The following is a 20644-nucleotide window of genomic DNA, read 5'->3' on the forward strand; positions in this document are numbered from 1 at the left end:
AGAATAAAAAATAACTTGTCATACTTTGGATTATTTAATTATTTCTTATTATTACCATTGATAATTTTACATAACCGCATATTTACGATCTTTTCTCTTTTTTGCAAAATTTACGTCTATGTTTTCCTACATTTCAATGAACAAGCATAAATTTTGTAGAAAAGAACAGACGGGTTCCAGGATATGCGACTGATCAAGGATTATCCTAAATAATCTGTTATATCGTTTTTTAATCAAACGAATCGTAGAGAGCCGATTTCTCTATTAAAAGAAACACTTTCTTGTCTCTTTAGAGTTTACAGTTGGTCTACTTTCTTTTACAAACCATCGTTGCGGTATGAATGTGAACTCATCGTAAATACCAAGTGGTATTTCCAATAGCGATTGTATACTTGAAACAAATCGGTTATGAATAGGCAATAATACCAAATAAGCTTTACTTGGAAAACATTTAGTTAAAATCGATCATAAAAGAGAATCTTCTTTAAACTTGGGTTTTCCCTTTTTATCGTTGGCCCAATCCTCTTGTTCTCAACTTATGTCAACGAAAGATGTTTCTATTTGTTATCAAACTTTACACAAAGATTGATCGATTTGATAACGGTGTCGAAGAGCTCTTGTTAGCTAAATAATATCATCCTACTTATCGATTATTAACTTAATATTAATCTCACATAAAGACAAATTTTCAATATCTTCAATTCGATCGATTTGGGATTCACGTAATTTTAAAGTACACGTATGAAAGAGAAAATTACTTCAAGAATGATTATCCTTCCAAGGAGACACTTTATGAGCCGATGCTGATTTTAATGAATCATTGAGATTTCAGCGCGGTCACCGCGAATGATGGATTCCTTTGTTACATACTACGTAAAGCCAGAGTGATGCATATTTCTTTCGCGAAGATTTTATCATTTTTTTTTCAATCATTTTTATAAAAAATGAAGAAAAACGAGAAAACAAGGAAAAAGAAAGAAATTGATTATTACCGGACTCGATCTACTTGATCGCGCCAGGATTGAATGCAATAAATGTTATCGTATTCATTACAAACCAAATTTTACGATCTGAATGGACCAATAAATAAAATGGTCCTGTTTAGGATATCGAAGATAATATTAAATAATAAATAAATCGTAGTATAAAATGGTCAGATATCGCTAATTTATATACAATCCTAAAATATTCAATTAATCCAAAACGTAGTATAAAAAATCCTGTGTAATCATCTTGACCTCGAGGTAGGTAGCATTATTTTTCTTTTTATTATTTGATTTTAATGGATTTTATTCGAGCTATCTGGGAAAAACCTGGTCGTGATAAGAACAGAAAATATATTATCGAGGGTATCTTTGTTGTCCCGAAGGTTTGCGATTATTCGAACGTTTTTCATTTAAAATTGCGCCGAAATTTTAACACCTTCGAGAAGAAAAATAAAAAGAATAAAAAAAGATAACAAAACAATCGAACTCTTTTTACCACATTTTTACAACGCGTGACATCGGGGAAAATATTTCAATATTTCATTCGAATATTTGCATCCTGAATAATTATAATTAAACAAGGCATAAATGATTATACGAGGAAAATGTTCAAATCTCTATCGATTCAGTATTATCGTCAACAAATTCTTGGAATTCGTTTCCAAAATAGAAGAGAGATAGGGCGGTATTTCTTAACTTTTCCTGCAAAATCTCTCGTTTTTTTATTTCAACGTAATTTTAACGTAATTTTGTATTCAATGTAATTTCAATTTTGTTAGGAAGATAACGATAAGATTTTATTTCTTATTCTATTTTGTTTTTTTTTTGTACAGGACCCTTTAAAAATATCCTTCTATCTATCATTTTATCGATTTCTTATTTTTATATATTTTTATTTTTTCTCGTTAATATTTAATCCAACTTAAGATAACATAATCTGAGCGGTACATTTTTTAATCTAAATTCAAACCAAACTCGTTTTATATGTTACCGGCAAACGGAAATCCTATGTCTAGGAATTGTAAATAATGCCTAAAATTAGCCGGAAATGTATGAAATATATTCATATTTCTCACATTTCCTAGGCATTTTATAGAATGCCAAATGAGAAACCGGTAAAGTGTCAAATATATAGTACATCTCCGATTCGTTTCGAATATCACGTCTCTCATTATTTTTTCAGAATAACATTTTAATTTTTACTTGTTATTATTTATATATTTATATTACATATATTTATTTATTATTATTATTATTATTATTATATATATATTATATAATATATTTAATATTTATATTTTTTTCGAATAACATATGTATTTTTTGCACGTCATTTGTATAATAGCCTTATCAGGACCTTTTTTCATACTTTGCCTAAATAGTATTTGTCATTCTATAGAATGTCTAAGTAATATGTACAATGTCTAGATGAAGTATGTAATAATTCTTATATTTCGTACATTGCCGGTAACATATATATTAAAAACGAATCTCGGAGATTTTCGAGAAATCATCGTAAAATTTGTCGAATGTCGAGCGTTGTTATTCGGTTAAACATAAGGTTGGGAAAGTACGATGACTCAATGATAAAACGGAAAGTAGTAGATATTTTTGCCCGGATCTCTCTAAAAATTTTCTCGATTTTTTGCGCTTGAGTTTGCTTTATTTTAAACGATGTTTTTTTTCATACACTTTCACATGATCATGAAGAATGAAGGTGAAAAAGTTGCTTTTCTTTGGGAAAAAGAAAATTTAATTTTGAACGTAAATACTTACGGATTTACTCGATAACGCTTTGTTGCATTTTACTCAAGCGTGTTTCTATTGCAAACAATTATTATAATAATACGAACTCTGTTTTGAAATAATCGTAATAATTTGTTTACGTTAGAGTTCATGGAATTGTTAACAATCTACGGATTTTAATATTTTCTTCATAATAAATTAATCAGGGTATTCAAAGAACTTTTTTGTTAAACATTTTTCTTGAAACCCAATTATTTGTGATCGCTTGTTTCGAATATTTTTAAATTTATGTAAATTAAAAATAAAATAAACAAATTAAAAAATCAACAATGTAAACAGTACTTACATGCATTAAATTGTTTTGACATCGATGAAGAGTTAGCAAATAAAAGTAAATATTCTTCACTTTTTATGAAGAATTATCTTTTGTTTTTTGTTATTGTTTGCTTTTTTCTTTATCTCGCATTGAAACATTGTGTGACGTATTTCCTTAATTTGTAAAATATTATGAATCGTACACGAGGATGCGCTTACGTGTAAATTATTTTGCACAATTAAATAACAAACTTAAATAATTATGTAATAGAAATATTTAAATTCGTTTTGTAAAAGACATGGGAAATATAAAAGTCGATCGCGCGTTCACTTTTTTAAAAGATACTACATACAATACTTTTACTATTACTTATAACGCGAACCGAAGACAACAACCGACTGCGCACACATTTACTCGAGTTCCGTGCAAGTCAACTTCTAATTGACAGCATAGACATGCTGTTAACACGTTCGTCGCCCAGCCCGTTTCGGTTGAGTTTCTCGTCAGGCCTAAAATTCGACTGTCGGCGCGCCGTAACGTAAACAAACGATAAGTAGAAATATCAACAATGAGATCCGAGTATTATTATTATTATATTATATTATTATATTTTATTTACCGAAAATATAATAAAATATAAAACTATATCTTTTATTTATCGAAAATAATAAAATATAAAAATATCGTTTATTTACCGAAAATAATAAAATATAAAATCCAACTAAAAATCCTATAACTTCAACAAGAAGAGCGTCATGGTATCCGGTGACGAAGCCCCCGAGGAAGCCTACCTGTCACTGTATATGATGACATAGCGATGAACGTGTTAAACTCTGTTTAAGAAAATCCTTCAGAGAGAGAGAGAGAGAGAGAAAGAGAGAGAGAGAGAGAGAGGGAGAGAGGGAGGGAGAGAGAGAGGGAGGGAGAGAGGGAGATAGAGGGGGAGAGAGAGACAACCATGTATAAACTATGTTGAAAGAAAGTATTAAGGAAACATGTTCCCAGTGCATTTCCTTAAATTAAGGTTTGAACTTTCCCTTGGATATTCTTGACAGCCGCTTGATTGTTTAATGGTCCTAAAAATAAAATTTGCTCCCACGTTCACGAATTTTTGTTAATTCTTTCTAATCTATTGACTGTTGTAAATGCGTCTTTTCACATAAATAAACACAAATTCAAATTTTATTGCAATGTATGTGTATAGTTATATACAAATATTTATCGTTTTAATCGAAAAACTTCATCATTTGTTTTCTTGTCTTCTTATTTTTTGTACAATATTAAATTAAGCAATTAATTTATTATGTGAAATGTTCCAGTATACCTTACGGGTCGTATTTTTGTTATTAGTGTTTTTTCCTTCTTCTATTTCTTCTATTTCTTCTTTTTCTTCTTCTTCTTCTTCTTCTTCTTCTTTCATAGTATTTAATTAGATAATTCATTATATCAAATGTTCTAGTATACCCTGTCTGATAAGTGGTTCGCAGATTACTCTGGGTAATAAGTGATATGTATTTTTCTTCAAAGTAACTACTTGTCCATTTTCGATCTCCAATTTCCCATAATCCGTTAAACATTTAACCTAATAACAATCAAATTTAATACAATTGAATGTTGAAAAAGAGAAACTGTGAAACTAACAATAGATAAAACACAATGTTACTTACTTCAATATAAAGCGACTTGGGTGGTAACATATTAACAGTTAAATTAAGTCCGCAATTGTCTCCTATAGATCTCATGTAAGTAGCTAACGATTTATTGTAAGAACGGAACCATTGAATTTCAGCATTCAGTAAATTCGAATTTATTTCTGCCGGTAAAATACTACCCAAATCCCAACGCATTTGACGCAATCTTCTCATTCTGTTATACAAATATGCTAAGATGCACCTTTTGTTTCTAGTTAAAACTATGTGTCTAAATTTTACCGATGGAAGTAACGCCGTATTGCCATCATTTTTTATTGCGTTACTAAAATAAAGGATATGAACAATTAATCACAAATTAAAGCAAAACACACACACACACACACATGCATAAATCTAAATATGAAATATATTCACCTATCAAGTAAATTTGCTTCATAAAGATACTGCATTTCTTCTAATACTTGTCGAATCACAGTTTCCTTTTTAAAAAAAAAGTTTAAACATTTTAATCTCTTTTATACATTTTTATATTTTAAAATATTTGTAAATTTGATCATTTTTCTTACTTACATTGAACGGTTTAATATCATCAGTTAAATCAAGTTCGACGATAAGTTGGAAGGCTTCTTTTCCAAACATTATTAAATATTTAATACCAATATTTATTTGAATTTAAATGCACTTCATTAAATATAACCCTACTTTTATCTATATACAAATTTGTACAACTTTAAAGTCATAAATATAAAAATTGTAGAGGTAAAAATTGCCTGTTTTATGATACATCGATATAATTACTGTTAATTTAAATTTTTTGTTATAATTATTCTTAAATATTATTTAATTGTACACACAACATTAGAATTTCTTAATTGCGGCACTAGAGACATCTGTCTAAAAAAACTTGAGGATGCATTGAGTATACTGAGAGACATCATGATTGTATAACCTTACTTTTGTTTCATATATAATTGGAATTAAAATAATGTCGATATTTCATAACGTTTTAACAAATTTACAAAAACGATGTTTGCAAATGTTAAAGTACAGTACTACAGTTAAATCAGACGCAGTTGTATCAGATATATTCAAACCAATAATTGATATAAAATCATATGATGATAGTGAAAGATTTTTTCACAAGCCACGAGAAGTGTGGATGGAAAATTTAGATACGATTGAGGAAAAGAAATTAGGTCTGATCAATTTGCATCCGGAAATATTTGCGGCTCAACCAAGAATTGATCTCATTCATGAAAATGTTAGATGGCAAAGGTTATATAATTTTGTGGTAAGCAATATTAATACACAACATAACACACACACATACAGAAAGAGAGAAAGAGAGAAAGACAAGAGAGAGAGAGAGAGAGAGTTTAATTGGACAGAACTTACATTCTATTAGTTAGTTACATTTTTTCTATCGTTTTTCAATTAATCTTATTTCTATTTTGTTTCTAGTGTTATGCGCATTCGAAGACTAAAGCAGAGGTAAGAGGAGGAGGTAAAAAACCTTGGAGACAAAAAGGTACAGGAAGAGCACGTCATGGTAGCATACGATCACCTTTATGGAGAAAAGGTGGTCGAATTCATGGTCCCAGATCGCATACTACCCATTTTTATATGTTACCATTTTATTCTCGCATTGCTGGTCTTACATCAACATTATCTGTTAAACTTGCTCAAAATGATTTACATTTGGTAAAAGATTTAGAAATACCTTCCAATGAACCATCTTATATCGAGCAATTGATTGAAGAAAGAAACTGGGGACCTTCGGTGCTTATTGTAGATAGCGAAGATATTATGCCAGTTAATTTGACCATGGCAACAGATGCTATACCCCATGTAAATTTAATGCCTGTTTATGGTACATATTTATCTTATTATATCAAATTTATATAAAGGTGTTTCAAAGTACATTGGCATAATTTGATTGCTATTTAGATGGTCTGTTTGAAATACCTTATCTGATATATATATATATATATATATTATATGATAAGTATTGTATTTAATCAAATTTTATATTTTTAGGTTTGAATGTGTACAGTATGCTAAAACATAATACTTTAATATTAACACACAGAGCGGCACGATTGATAGAAGAAAAATTACTATTTCATTTGAATAGACCAGACAGCAGAAAATTGTTAGGGAAATTCAAAATAAGTCAACAGTAAATGGCTTGTTACATCACTTAATCAACACTTTACTTGCATAGATTGTAGCATCTTTGTCATATTGACTTGAATTAAAAAAATAAATCTCTTAAATATGAATATTTTTTTACCCTAATAGTTCTAGACAATGAATGTTTTACTCATTATAATTAGATTCGCTTATTGATGGTTTATAAAAATTGTTACCTGATATTTCTGGATTAATGTTTTTATAGTCTAAGGATAATCTTTTGTTCATTTTAAATGCACAATTCAAAAACTTTGGAAGTAAAATAAAATAATAATTATAGGATATTTAAAGTTCATTTTTTAAACAACAATGGTGTATGCTCAGCTTTTAAGCATTTCAACATGCGGCTAATACAATAAAAATGTCCCATAATCCGTTAAAAATATCTCCATATAAAACTATAATATAATAACAATTATATCAGGTAAACTTAAATATTTTTCATATATATGCACTATCTATATCATAACATCCAAGGTCATTTTTTCCTCAATATAGGTACGCTCGCAGATTTCCTTGGCAAAGGCTGTACAAAGTTTTAAAAATATATTAATTTGAGGGGTAAAAATGAAATGATTAAATTATTATGATATATTTGATATTTACTGGAGGGTGAGGATCAACACCAAGCATTCTTTCACGTACAGCCCATCTTACAGTCGTGTGTTTCGCTTCTCCAGGAAATGCTATCTGCTTCCACTCTTCCTGATATTTTTGATAAAGAGCAACTGGATCGCATTTCTTATTTGTACTTTTTTGAACATCTGGATGTAATCGCCATGGTCTAATAACTACAACAAATTTATGAATATACTTTTATACAAGATAATATATAATTTATAAATCTCTAAATTTTAAAGATTTATTATCTTACATGATTTGGGCATTGAACAACTTGAACTTTTAGTACGTGGAAGACTTTGCGATCGGACGGTGACAGAATGATTGGAGGATATACTTTTGGATCTTGATTTATAATTATTCTCTATAATATTTGGTGCACTAATCAGTTTGTTGCAATCTGGCAATATTGGCTTGGAATGTACTGCTTGTTCTTGAGAAATTGTATTATATTTATTACTATCATAGTTTGTATTGTAAACATTCTGTATGGAACAAGAAGTGACGGAAGATTGAGTATCATTTTTGGATTGTTGTTGAACACTCGACTGAGATTTATAATTTATGGAATTATAGTCATTTTTATTTGATCGAGAGTCCTCAATAAGGTTTTCTTTATACCTAATATATCTATGTTTACTTTTAACCGAATTTGATTGCCCTCTAACTGGCGTAACAATTTCTTCTTTCAAATATTTTTCTGGTTGATTTTCTTTATCTTTTGGAATACATTTGATTTTTATTTTGACCAAAGATTCGTTTTCAAAATTGGAAGATGTTGAATTATTGTTAGTTACATCGTTTAATTCTTTGGATTGTTCGCTAAGAATTTCATGAATCATTTGTTGCTGTTTTTTTAATATTTTCTTTCTTATTTCTTCTTTATGCTGTTCTTTTTCATATTCCTTTATCTTCTTGTATATCTTCAAATCTTTTAACAATAATGGTAAACAATTAAAAACATATATTTCAGACATATATTTCATTTATAATGAAAACAATTGCTAACCACTTTAAAAGTTATAGAAATGTATTAAATAAAAACAATATATGGCGTTATATGAATCGATCTTATTACCTTTCATAAAAGCTTTAAGTTGTGGTGCAGTAATACCAATAAATCCCAATGAATTAAGTGTAGCAAGAACTTCTCGTGGGTCATCGTTTATGTTAGACATATTATTAAATTAATATAATAACAGAAATTCAACTTTTCATTAACTGTCACGTTTACACGATTTCAAATATTAATATCTTTGACGGTTAAAAATAGTCATTGAGTTGATAAATAATATAGATAAAAAACTACACAGTTTAAAATCAATCGATAGATATGATAGGTAAATTTCTACTTATTCTTTACCATATTTCTAGTATAATTGTATTTTAAATGTATATATTAATGTTATATAAGTGATGTTTTCTATAAGTTGTTATTACATATAAAAAATGTTACATGTTATTAAGAATATAAAATATGAAAATAAAAAATTAGGAGTTAATATTTTGTTCAATGTGAAACAGAGTAATCTAGCGGTGACAGCGCGTACCATAAATACCGTACGCGAGATGCGTTTAAATTTATAAACGAATATTTTTATGCGCATCAGGGAAGAAATATAAATAAATGAATTATTTATCAATCAAAATAATTTGTAACTGTATGCATAATATTGGTTACAAATGTTAGATTAAACCACAAAATAAAAAAAATTAAAAATGTAGCATATCGATGCAATAACACGACGTATATAAAACACGGAATATCCATAAAGTTGCGCAGAATCTTGTTTCAGCAATGTTTAAAGTTAATCGAAGTGTATTTAATTGTTCATCAGTCTGAAAAAAGACCTTGAAAGGTAATGTCGTCAATAAAGCTTTTGGTTTGCTTCTTTCTGATCAGAGTTATTTTTTTGTGGCACTTTTATGGTAAGAAAAATTCAATTTCAATAAATATTTATTTTATTATTTTAATATTTACATTTTAACTGAGTTACCAAGTACCGAGTTATGTGTTAATGTTGTTCAAAAATTGTATAGATGATAGACTTTTTTATTTAAGTACACAAAATTTTATTTTAATTTTTATAGAATTAAACGTGTTAAAATATCAAACAGAAGAATAGAATTTTTCAAATAGAAGAAATAATACAATTGTAATAATTTTTAAAAATGATTATTTTAAATTGTTTATTATAGCGATCGATGCATCTATGATTGAAATAATCGATGTACCGTCTGTTATACGAAACGGTACTGGACCAGTCAAACTTTCTTGCATTTACAAAATCGATGAGAATGAAAATGGTCTGGTTGTTAAATGGTATCACGAGTTGAATCAAATCTATCAATGGATCCCACCGTGTAAATAAACCCTTCCTATTGTATTTATAACAAAAGAAAACAAATGGAAAGATTATTGGACATTATTGAGATAATTTATAACATTTTAGTGCCACCACAAGATACGGGAATAATCGCGAACTATTCGAAATATCCAGCAAAAAATCTGATAGAACCGGAAACGCGCTCGATAATCGATTTAAAAATGATTACCCTTGATATGAGCGGAGAATACATGTGCGTAATCAAAACATTTTTTAGTGAACATACCAAAGCAACTAGGATGATCGTTTACGGTAATTCGAAAATTATTTCTTTTTCATCTTATTCTTTCATCTTATAAAGATAAGATTTATTTTTATGGTTTTTTTAGTAATAAATAATTAAAACCATTTATTTACAGTTTCATAAAACAGTGATTTTATTTAATGAATAAACATTTAATTTAATATTGTTTTAATAATAAATAATATATATATATATATAAATATTGTTTATTTACAGTCCCGGAAAGCAGTGCCAAAATTCATGTCAGTCGTTTCAATAATAGTCATACTAATATTAAATGTACAGTCTTAGGAGCACAACCGAGACCAACTTTGGAACTTTATATCGAAGGGATCAAAATCGATGATAAATCCGATCAATCATCATTAATTATTGATGATAATATATATAAATATAATTTTTCTGTAATACGGAATGTCATTGTAAAAAATATGATTAATCCAGTATTAATAGAATGTGAGATTTCTATTTCCGAAACGAATTATAAACGAAGAGAAAAAATGGTTTATTATCCTGATCGTATAAAATTAGGATAATAAATTATGCATACATATTACTTAGTAAAATTAAAATAATGTTAATATTTATGACAAAATAATTATCAGAAAAAAAAATAACACAGTAAAAATATATAATTTTATTTAACATATACTGTTAATATTAACTGTGTTATTAATGATGCGTTTTAATCAATTTTTTTATCCATAAAATTTAATTTTTATCTATAATCAAAATTTATTTCTTAAATATTACTTTAACACAGTTAATTTTCCTATATAAGCCCAAATAAAATCCTATTTTCCTAAAAATATACAATACAAAAAACGAATGCAAAAATGTGTTAAATGTGTAAAAATCTGAACTAATTTTAATAAATTGAAACAAAATAAAATTAAAAAAAAAAAAAATAACAATCATATTATTAAATACCTAAAAAGAAACCGGTTGTAAGACAATACATACTTTATAAGAATAAAAAAAATGAATGATGGTGTTTGTATTAAAATTGTCATCACTTGCTGCTATTTAACACAGGATTCTTCTTCATTTTCTAACTTTACTATAACAACAATGTATTGAAATGTTTTGTTCTACGAAAAGATCTCAAATTTAGAATTGTCAGAATATCGGAACGTGTCAAGGTGAAATTACATTGCAGAAATAATGTATTATTAAAAAAAAGTTTTTTTATCTGTATTTAAAATGTGAAATCTGTTGGTATACTTTAGTTAACGGCCCTACTAAGAAGGATCGACAATCGAATGTTAATTAGCTTCAATATTCCTATATTTATAGTGGGTACGGCGATTGCGTATAAGTCGAGGGTGGATGATAAGATATATAAGTCGGCAGAGGGAGAGGGAAAATTTACTTAGAAATCGAGCAACAGGATCTTCCTTCCGATACTCCTTAGAATCATTCGTTCGTCAGCTCTTACCTGCAACAAAAGTAAGCGTTCATTTCTAACATTAAATTTGTATCTATTAATAATAGTCAAGTCTATTATAACAATTATTCATTCAAAATTATTAATTTTAATTGAATTATTTTACCGTTATTTTATAAAATTTCATATATTATATCGTTTAAAATTTTTTACTTCAAATTTATAGCTATTTTGATAGTTTTTTTTATTAAAGTTTATTGTAAATTGTTATTAATGTCGAATTGTTTTTTTATGTATAATTTTTAAATCACGTAATTTTAATTAAGATATTAATTTATTTAATTGTATTTAATTACATTTTGTTTATTCTTATTATTAGCTAAAAACAAGGAAAGAAAGAATAATTGAATTAATAAAAAAGTAACCAAGTGTTGAAGTATAACGCAATTATGAGCCGCATCTGTATAATTATCCTTATTGCAGGTAAATTAATTCAAATATTTTTAATAGATGTATTTTCTTTTTCTTTTTATCACTGTTATTTTTATCGTAATTTGAATTTGATTTTTTCTACGGATTTTTAAAAAGAATATTTCAATAAGAAAATTATTATATATAATTAACTTTATAGAGTTAAATATAACATGTTACAGAATTCAATGAATCAAAGAGATTATAGATTAGATTAAATTCATTAATGAAAACGCTAAGTGTTCTCTACACTGTAATCCTATTAGTTATTGTATTCTATGTTATGTATTTGTAAAAGAGTTTCTTTCATCGATCGAATTGATTGAGATAATTATTAAAAACAAAAAACAAAAAAACATTAATACAATGTGTAATTATGTTTGTAAAAATGAAGACCAGAACATAAAATTGTTTGATTATTTTTCGGATTAATTGTTTTTGATAAAAATAGCTTGTAAATCATTTTGATTAAACAAATAATTATTATTATTTTTGTATAAATTAAAAACGACGTTTATATGCATATTTGTATGCATAAATAATTAATTGTATTAAATTATACTAAATTTAATTGACGTGGTATTACTTTATATTGATTTTATTAAAATATTTGATTCTTTAAGTACCTTACGAGGAATACAAAAATATCGAAAGTTGTAAAAAAGGAAGTCGTTTAAAATTATGCGTCAATTTACAGATTAACAAAGCAACTTGTAATTACTTAATTGACATTCATTACCAATATAAAGTTCGTGCTATCACATCCATAAATGCATCAAGTGTAGTCCAGTCGCCATAGTGTTTTAATCTAACACTCACCCTTTTTTCTTTTTACAAACGTTAAATATATATTTGTTAAAAAAATGTTTAAAAAACTTTTTGCGGAATTCCTTTGAACATATTAATTCGCGTATTATATTAAATATAATAAATACATTATAAATCGTAATTCGATTAATAATGTATTTTATTATCATTTTTAACTATATTATATTTTATAAATTATTTATGATCTATTTGATTAACTGTGTTTATATTTTTTAAATTATAATTGAATTAAATTCGATTAGAAATTATTGTAATTGATAAATTATAAATAATTTTTTTGTTTTAATATTTTTTTTATGCGTTTATCATAATTTTGAATTATATTATATTGTATAAAAATTATTTTTTATTATAAGAATAAACTTATATTCATATACTTTTGAATCATAATTGAAAATAATTTATATACCGTACTTTTACGAAAAATCACTTTTTTACGTGATTTTTATGACATATTTATGAATATTTCAGCTTGTGCTTTGTGGACTTTGGGAGAGACTTTATCATGTGACCAATGTGGACAAGAATGTGCTGGAATTTGTGGTACACGACAATTCCGAGCCTGTTGCTTCAACAATATGAGAAAGAGAAATTCTGATTTCGTATATAAATTTGGAATGAGGCCACGAAAATATATAATACCATTCTATCGTATAGCTTGCAACGCATAAAATTATTAGATCTATTATATTATCTAATATACTTATGATTATTTCAATGATTTACATTGTTAAAACTAATCACTATATCTGATGAAATATTTTTTTTTTCAATGAACGCATTGTTGAATGATATTAAAGACATTCTAGAACAGTACGTACTCAGGGATAATTCTTTGATTACAATATATAATATCTTTGATTGTCTGAATTATTAATTTTAAAATACTAATCTAATAATTATACCCGTTTTCTCCATTTGCTAATATTTTCTTTATTATTCATCCAAATTCTATAATATTTGTTAATTTATTTTATCGTTTATCTTGCTTTTCTTACTTACCTATTAATAAGCCACATTTTTATTAAACGTTATTATAATAAAAAAAAATGTTGATTAGGAATAAGTTCGTGTAATAACCTTAGAAGCACAAAATATTGAAAAATATTGAATACATATGTATTTAATATTAAAAAGAGATTCATAAAGTCTTTTTGATATTAAATACACATGTATTCAATATTTTTCAATATTTTGTGCTACTAAGGAATGAAAAAATGAACATGAAATTAAAATATTCTTTATCGATATATTTACAATTTTAACTTTTTTCTTTTTGTTTTAATTTAAAATTAAATTGTTTCCCTCGTATAATATTTATTGCTTTCCTAACTAATAATTCATTTTTCTCTTTGGTACATTTGTTCGATTGCTTCAGTAATTTATTACACTGTTTCTTAATAATATTCCACTGCAGTTTGTCCATTCCTTGATAATGGTCCTTTTGTAAGAGTCTAATCAAATCTGATTTTGTCATATTATCGAAATTAAAAACGACGTTTTCATTGGAGGTTTTATCATATGGTTCAGTCGATTTCTTTTTCTTTTTACATTTTTTCTTTTTTACTTTAGGCTCCAATTGATCTATTACAATATCACTATTGCTAATTAAAGAACAATTTTTGTCTTCCATTATTTTCTGTTTCTTAAAATTAGATTTTAATTCAATCATTTGTTTAGTATCATCACTTTCGTGTTTTTGATCAATTACCGATTGTTTTTGTTCTTTGAATGATGTTTCTTTGTGTTTTCTTTTTTTGAAATTTATTGCACAGCTTGAACGATCAACAATTTCTGTAAAATAATGTAAACAAATGTTTAATATATATGTATAATGTGTGTGTGTGTGTGTGTGTACACTCTTTTATTTTATATCTCTTAACTTATAACTTTTTCATACCTCCGAGATCATCACTCATATGAATGGAGAGTTCGGCAACATTCTTTGAAACATTAGGTTTCGAAATATTTTCTGATACGTCGGAGATCAATTCAGTGGTTTCTATCAAATCGGAATTTAAATCCTTATTTAAGTTATCCTCTTGAAATTCAATTAATTTAAACATTTTATCCTTCAAAATATTTTCTTCGTCGATGCTATGGTAATATAAACAAAATATTTATAAAACAGTACAAATTTATAACTTCAATTTAATTAGTTTATTTAATTAAAATACCTTGATTCATTTTCATCGAGCCATGGTAAAGCAAGCCATGATTTTAGATTAACCGGTAAGGTGTCATTTTTGGAAAGCCAAGGAAGACCAACTGTTTGGAACGTATTCAAGAATCGATGGAGGCTGTTATACCAAATGCAAGACTTTCTGACTAAATTTTTTGACAATACCCTGAAAATATAAATAATACGTTTTATAAAATATATATTTTAAAATACATACATATATAAATAAATGACATACCAAATTCTACTTATGACTGCATATGCTACAAGCGTAATAGTCCACGCATGACCCAAGGCAACGCGGGATCGTAAAAATATGCCAGCATTCTTTGTGACTTCCTCAACTCTTGCTAAAAGCTTCGCGAAACCTTGAGTTTTGACAAGGATATACTCCAACATTTGTTTGCTCGGCAATGTAACGAATGTACCGTTTAATTCGATGTTACTTTTAAAATTTTTGTACTCTTTTTCAAGGGCTAAATTTAAATAATTAAGTAAAGCTCTATTTACTTTTTCCATGTTCTTAAAACCCTTGTCATTGCGAAATTTACACTTCATTCGGTAAATAACTCTGCTTAATATTGCTGCTTCTTTGTGGAGATCATTTTGGGCTCCTAAATCTTTAATAATACGTTGTAAAGTCGCATTAAGTCCTTTGATATCTACATAGAAAATTAAATTTACAATATTAATTATATTTACATAAAAATATACATTTTTAATAGAAATTGTGAAAATTTTGAATTATAATATATTCTTACCAAATTTCTGAGCTTTAATACGCCACGTAATATTTGGCGGCCGTTCAATATAAATTTTATTCCAAATAGCTTCCATATTTTAATTTACAAAATGTATAAAAATTATTATATTATTAAAATACAAATGTGTTAATCAAGCATAACCTTGCTTCCAACGAGTTACTGATCCCACTGCATCGAATGATGTGATGTAGAATTTGAGGTTATGAATCGCACATCCTACACACACATACACAATCACAAATCATTCACGCGCGTGTGTGTGTGTGGAATATAAATTATTTTTTAATTATATTTATTATTTAATTTAGTAATTCTCTAATTGAAAAAATTAAATTATTTTTTTGTATTAATAACATTATTAATATTGAATAATTTTTTGTATAATAATAATGGAACATAAACGAGAGAACATTTTGGAATCACTTTACAATCATACCACGTGAACCAAAAGATTTAATTGGAATTAGTCGGTAAAGAACAGGTAGGTGAAACCACCTAGAATAATTAAACGATACATAAGATTGGTCCATTGTCCACAACCGTAGGCAAGATTATGTGCTGGTACGAATCTGATAATGAAATTAAAAATAATTCAAGCCAAAATTAAAACAAATTACTGAATAATAAACGAGCGGTGTTCATATATTTAAATATCTGAAAATTTTGATAGGTTGAATTTTTGGAAAATAAGCTTTATAACTTACCATTAGTTTTGGTTTCTGGTATACAGAGTCAAGTGGGTAAATGTCAAGTGGGATTAGTGGGATGGATATGGTGGGTATATTTTAAAGAATATTGGAAGCACTGATTGTTTACAATTACATCATCGATTTTAAAATTACAGTTAATACCTTTCAATCGAATTGATTAATCATTGTATTGAAGCTTTAAATAGTTTATCACATTTCAATTTGTTTTCTGTTTTTGAGATTTTAATTTTATAGTCATTTATAAAATATCAAATATCTTTGAATTATCCAGAAAAAAAAAAAAACAATAAAAAACTTATTAATAATATTTTAAAAGATAATATAAAATATTATGAATCAGAGATGTACAATAGTGTTGATCACCAACATTATTTAAAAACTAATGTAAGTAATTTTAACTTCCAATTTTAGTTTTTTTTTCAACTTATACTCATTATCGATAAATTCTACAAATTATATCATTTATTTTATTCACCATTGTGAAATATCATTATATGCATGTATATATATATATATATATCTTGAAATTGTAATATTGTATAAACTAAGAATTTCCAAAGGAACCTCATATAATGTCGTTAAGTGGACAAATTTGAGAAGCTCCAGTATAAACTGTAAATATGTAATAAAAATATATTATTATTATTATTATTATCATTATATAATTTATTTAATGTACTTTATTTATATAGTTTTCGTATAATTGTATAAGAGACGTTGGCGTTCTTGGCGTCACTATTGATAATGCTACTTTAAAATGATCTTTGGTAACAATAGCAGCGTCTAAGTTCTCTTCGAGTGAGTTCATTGCTGCTTCGTGACATATTGCTTGAATTTCAGCTCCTGAATAACCTTCAGTAAGTTCGACTAAATCCAATATATTTACATCTTCTGCGATTGGCATTTTTTTGAGCTTTATTTCAAAGATTTCTTGTCTCGTTTGACAGTCCGGTAATTTAACGTAAATTATTCTATCTAAACGACCAGGACGAAGAAGAGCCTGATAAAATAAATGATGCATTAGTTAAAAAGATTTCAATTAAATATAAATTGCATATCAAATACATACTTTGTCTATTTTATCAGGACGATTCGTTGCTGCTACTAATGTAACATTTCCTAAAGCAGTGACACCATCCAATTCTGTAAGTAATTGAGCTAAGACCCGTTGTTCAACGTTATTTCCACTATTACCCGATGAAGATCCCCTTTCTCCTCCAAGGGCATCGATTTCATCTATAAAAATGATAGAGGGTGCAACCTGGCGAGCTTTATGAAAAACATCACGTACAGCTTTCTCGGATTCACCAACCCATTTAGAGAATAGTTCTGGACCCTACGAATAGTAGCAATTATATTTAATATATCATAGTAAAAGAAAATATTTATTGTTAAATAAATTACCCTGATGTTTAAAAAATTGACTTTGCTTTCTGTAGCAAGAGCTTTGGCGATCATGGTTTTGGAACAACCAGGTGGACCGAACATAAGCACCCCTCTAGGTGGGGTTATTCCCATTCTGGTGAATGCTTCAGGATGTCTCAAAGGCCACTCAATGGATTGTTTTAATTTTAATTTTAATTCTCTCTGTCCACCTATATCTGACCATCTAACCTGAGGGACTTCAACCAAAATTTCTTTCATTGCAGAGGGTTTAGTTACAGTTAAAGCTTTATTAAAATCATCTATTGTTACAATTATTTCATTTGTTTTAGTATCGGTAACATTAATAGAATGTTGCCGTTTAACCGCAGCCATTAATGCATGTGAACACAAGCCATAAATGTCAGCACCAACAAATCCATGAGTGGAAAAAGATATATTTACTAAATCTTGTTGTAACAAAGTATTTGGTATTCTTTTGAGTAACTTTGATAATATTTCTAAACGTGTACTTTGAAGAGGTACATAAACTTCAAATTCTTTATCTATTCTTCCAGGTCTTCTTAAAGACACATCTACAAATTCAATTCTCGATGTTGTAGCCATTACAATAATATTATCTTTTGTATTCTGTAATTCATCGAAAAATGATGTTATTGTAGCAAGAACTCTTCTTCCCTGATCTGTACTTGAGCTAATCCTCTTTGGACATAACGTATCGATATCTTCCAAAAGTATTATACATGGAGTATTATCTTTTGCTTCAGTAAAAATGTCTTTCAGCTTCTTTTCAGCTTCATCCATAGATTTACTATAAATGTCTGAACTGTGAACAATAAAACACTTGATGTTGTAGTCAGATATAATAGCATTAGCGATCATAGATTTGCCAACTCCAGGAGTACCATAAAGTAAAATTCCTTTGCCGATAAAAAAATCACCAATATTACATTTATTTAATGCAATGTCCATTACATCTTTTATATCCGCTATTAAATCATTATATCCTCCTATATCTTCTATTTTATACTTTACTTTTTTCTGTTCTTCCTCAGTTATTGATACATCGTTCTGAATGATCCATTTTGTAGAATACAAAGCCTTGTAATATTTAACATTGGATTTATCTGTATTTAAATGTAAACGATTGAAAGCCGTTAATAAATCATCATCCACGTGCGTTGTGTCATCATTATGATCTACGATCTGCTCTGAAGCTGCTACGATCACATATACCATTTTTTCTTCCATAGTAGGAGATGCTTATCTTATTTCCAACACAAAATATTTTGCCTTCATTAGAGTTTTTAAAAAGTATCTCCAGATCGGTAGACATATGCAATAATGCGTGTTTCCCAGCACACTTGACAGTAAATTCCTTAGCCACAGATATATTTCCCTTTGCACTTTGCACTTTAATTAAATCTTTTAAGTTGTTTAATTCAATAGCTAAAAATATTGCGATTATGTGATTATGTATCATCTCTCTTCAATAATATAAATAAATGTAACGTAAAGATTGAACTTACTAGATTTAGGTAAAGAAACGCTTAATAATGATTTGTCATTGGCAAGCCAAGCTATTTTAACTAAAATGCTATTTTTTGTCGCAATAATAACAGGATCTGCTATGGCAATATTGCACAACTGCATCACAGTCTGTGATACAAAGACCATGTCGTTTAAATCTTGCGTAGATATATTTGTTGGCGCTAATCGAACAAGGAATTAACTTAAGAATATAAAGTCATAGTAAATTAACATAATTAATGATATATATACCTGGAGCCTTATACACTTCTAATGTACTATGTAAAGTATCATTGAAAATAAAGCTGTGATTCCAATTGTCAAAGGAAGGTGGACAGTTAGATTCGTGTAAGGTTACATCATTTTGACCATAAATGCACTGACATTTCTCACATGTCGTTAATGATGATAAGCTTTTTCTAGCTTTAGGTGTCATTCTAAAATAAAACAACGGTTAAAATTTAATCTATCAATTTTTAATTATTATTTTATGCGAAGAAAATTAAATTGATAATCAACGTCTTTTTAGGTTATAACCTAAAAGAAGAACAAACAAATTTTAATAAAATCAACGATATAAGAAAAGAATCAAAAAAGTTTTATTGATATAAGCAGCTTGTATTATTTATACAAAATAAAACAATAAAAAATGCCTTAATCGCTCATTAGTAAAAAAATATTTCAATAAATTACATGATTATTTAGCATTTATAATCCAGCGTGGTCCAGCGATTCGTCGGTTATGTAGATTTCTACAAATACAATGTCGATAAATAATAAAAATTGGATCTAATGTTAAATATTAAATAAAAATATTTTAATAATAAATAAAGAAACTTTTAACATTATAAAAATATGTAACTTTAAATATTCATGATTTATATATATATATATACAGGGTGATTCTTGGAACGGAGGAGGGTAATAACTTTTTTTAAGTAACAATAAAAAAAAAAATCATAAAGGAAGAAGTTATATGGCACAACAAATGTCAACTTTCTATGACCTTTCTTTTTTTGAAAATGCATCGATGCACCCGCTAGATGCAGTTGCACTTTTTTTTAAATGGAACTTTATATTTTTTTTACACTATTCGATTCCTTTTTTTATTCTGCGTTAAAAAGTATTAAGTGAAGGTCATCGAAATGTCAATAGTTTACGAGATATTTGAAGTTTTATATCAGTAATGTATTTTATTACAATAAATGTTCGAATGTTTTCCCATTTCATTCTAAACAATTAGA

General features: G+C 27.3%; 7 protein-coding genes across 8 annotated transcripts; 3 read left to right on the forward strand and 4 right to left on the reverse strand.

The window, feature by feature from the left end:
- Positions 1–4212: 4212 nt before the first annotated feature.
- Positions 4213–5411, reverse strand: LOC107068821 (DNA replication complex GINS protein PSF1). The gene is made up of 4 exons (XM_015325602.2): positions 5271–5411; positions 5115–5179; positions 4716–5022; positions 4213–4630 (listed from the first exon to the last, which is right to left on the reverse strand). The coding sequence occupies exons 1-4, from the start codon at positions 5337–5339 to the stop codon at positions 4490–4492; spliced, it is 582 nt and encodes a 193-aa protein (XP_015181088.1). The 5' UTR covers positions 5340–5411; the 3' UTR covers positions 4213–4489.
- Positions 5412–5684: 273 nt separating this feature from the next.
- On the forward strand, positions 5685–6982 carry mRpL4 (mitochondrial ribosomal protein L4). Its single transcript, XM_015325601.2, has 3 exons — positions 5685–5991; positions 6162–6570; positions 6738–6982. Exons 1-3 carry the CDS (start codon positions 5686–5688, stop codon positions 6881–6883), a joined length of 861 nt encoding a protein of 286 aa, XP_015181087.2. The 5' UTR covers position 5685; the 3' UTR covers positions 6884–6982.
- Positions 6983–7132: 150 nt separating this feature from the next.
- LOC107068819 (uncharacterized) lies at positions 7133–9148 on the reverse strand. Its single transcript, XM_015325600.2, has 4 exons — positions 8593–9148; positions 7768–8445; positions 7500–7684; positions 7133–7419 (listed from the first exon to the last, which is right to left on the reverse strand). Exons 1-4 carry the CDS (start codon positions 8690–8692, stop codon positions 7372–7374), a joined length of 1011 nt encoding a protein of 336 aa, XP_015181086.1. The 5' UTR covers positions 8693–9148; the 3' UTR covers positions 7133–7371.
- A 141-nt stretch (positions 9149–9289) lies between these two features.
- Positions 9290–11059, forward strand: LOC107068758 (uncharacterized). Of its 2 annotated transcripts, none has more exons than XM_015325473.2 (4): positions 9290–9443; positions 9714–9878; positions 9968–10153; positions 10362–11059. In XM_015325473.2, the coding sequence occupies exons 1-4, from the start codon at positions 9377–9379 to the stop codon at positions 10679–10681; spliced, it is 738 nt and encodes a 245-aa protein (XP_015180959.1). In that variant the 5' UTR covers positions 9290–9376; the 3' UTR covers positions 10682–11059. The 2 variants fall into 2 exon arrangements, with proteins under 2 accessions (XP_015180959.1, XP_089029901.1); XM_089173775.1 differs by having other exon boundaries at positions 9426–9443; positions 9714–9837.
- A 393-nt stretch (positions 11060–11452) lies between these two features.
- LOC107068757 (U-scoloptoxin(20)-Cw1a-like) lies at positions 11453–13647 on the forward strand. Its single transcript, XM_089173786.1, has 3 exons — positions 11453–11594; positions 11912–12015; positions 13303–13647. The coding sequence occupies exons 2-3, from the start codon at positions 11982–11984 to the stop codon at positions 13500–13502; spliced, it is 234 nt and encodes a 77-aa protein (XP_089029912.1). The 5' UTR covers positions 11453–11594; positions 11912–11981; the 3' UTR covers positions 13503–13647.
- A 419-nt stretch (positions 13648–14066) lies between these two features.
- Positions 14067–16743, reverse strand: LOC107068754 (uncharacterized). Its single transcript, XM_089173752.1, has 5 exons — positions 15775–16743; positions 15252–15675; positions 15009–15179; positions 14732–14928; positions 14067–14625 (listed from the first exon to the last, which is right to left on the reverse strand). Exons 1-5 carry the CDS (start codon positions 15848–15850, stop codon positions 14093–14095), a joined length of 1401 nt encoding a protein of 466 aa, XP_089029878.1. The 5' UTR covers positions 15851–16743; the 3' UTR covers positions 14067–14092.
- Positions 16744–17095: 352 nt separating this feature from the next.
- Positions 17096–20174, reverse strand: LOC107068812 (ATPase family gene 2 protein homolog A). Its single transcript, XM_015325590.2, is given in 7 exon segments — positions 17096–17487; positions 17557–17823; positions 17892–19112; positions 19114–19319; positions 19400–19582; positions 19653–19837; positions 20094–20174. Coding segments are annotated over 6 exon segments (2391 nt in total). The 5' UTR covers position 19837; positions 20094–20174; the 3' UTR covers positions 17096–17157.
- Between the last annotated feature and the right edge of the window lie 470 nt (positions 20175–20644).

Source organism: Polistes dominula, unplaced genomic scaffold (genome assembly GCF_049000335.1).
Source record: "Polistes dominula isolate Pdom_NZ unplaced genomic scaffold, Pdom_raw_medaka contig_28, whole genome shotgun sequence".
In the NCBI taxonomy this organism is placed as follows: domain Eukaryota; kingdom Metazoa; phylum Arthropoda; class Insecta; order Hymenoptera; family Vespidae; genus Polistes; species Polistes dominula.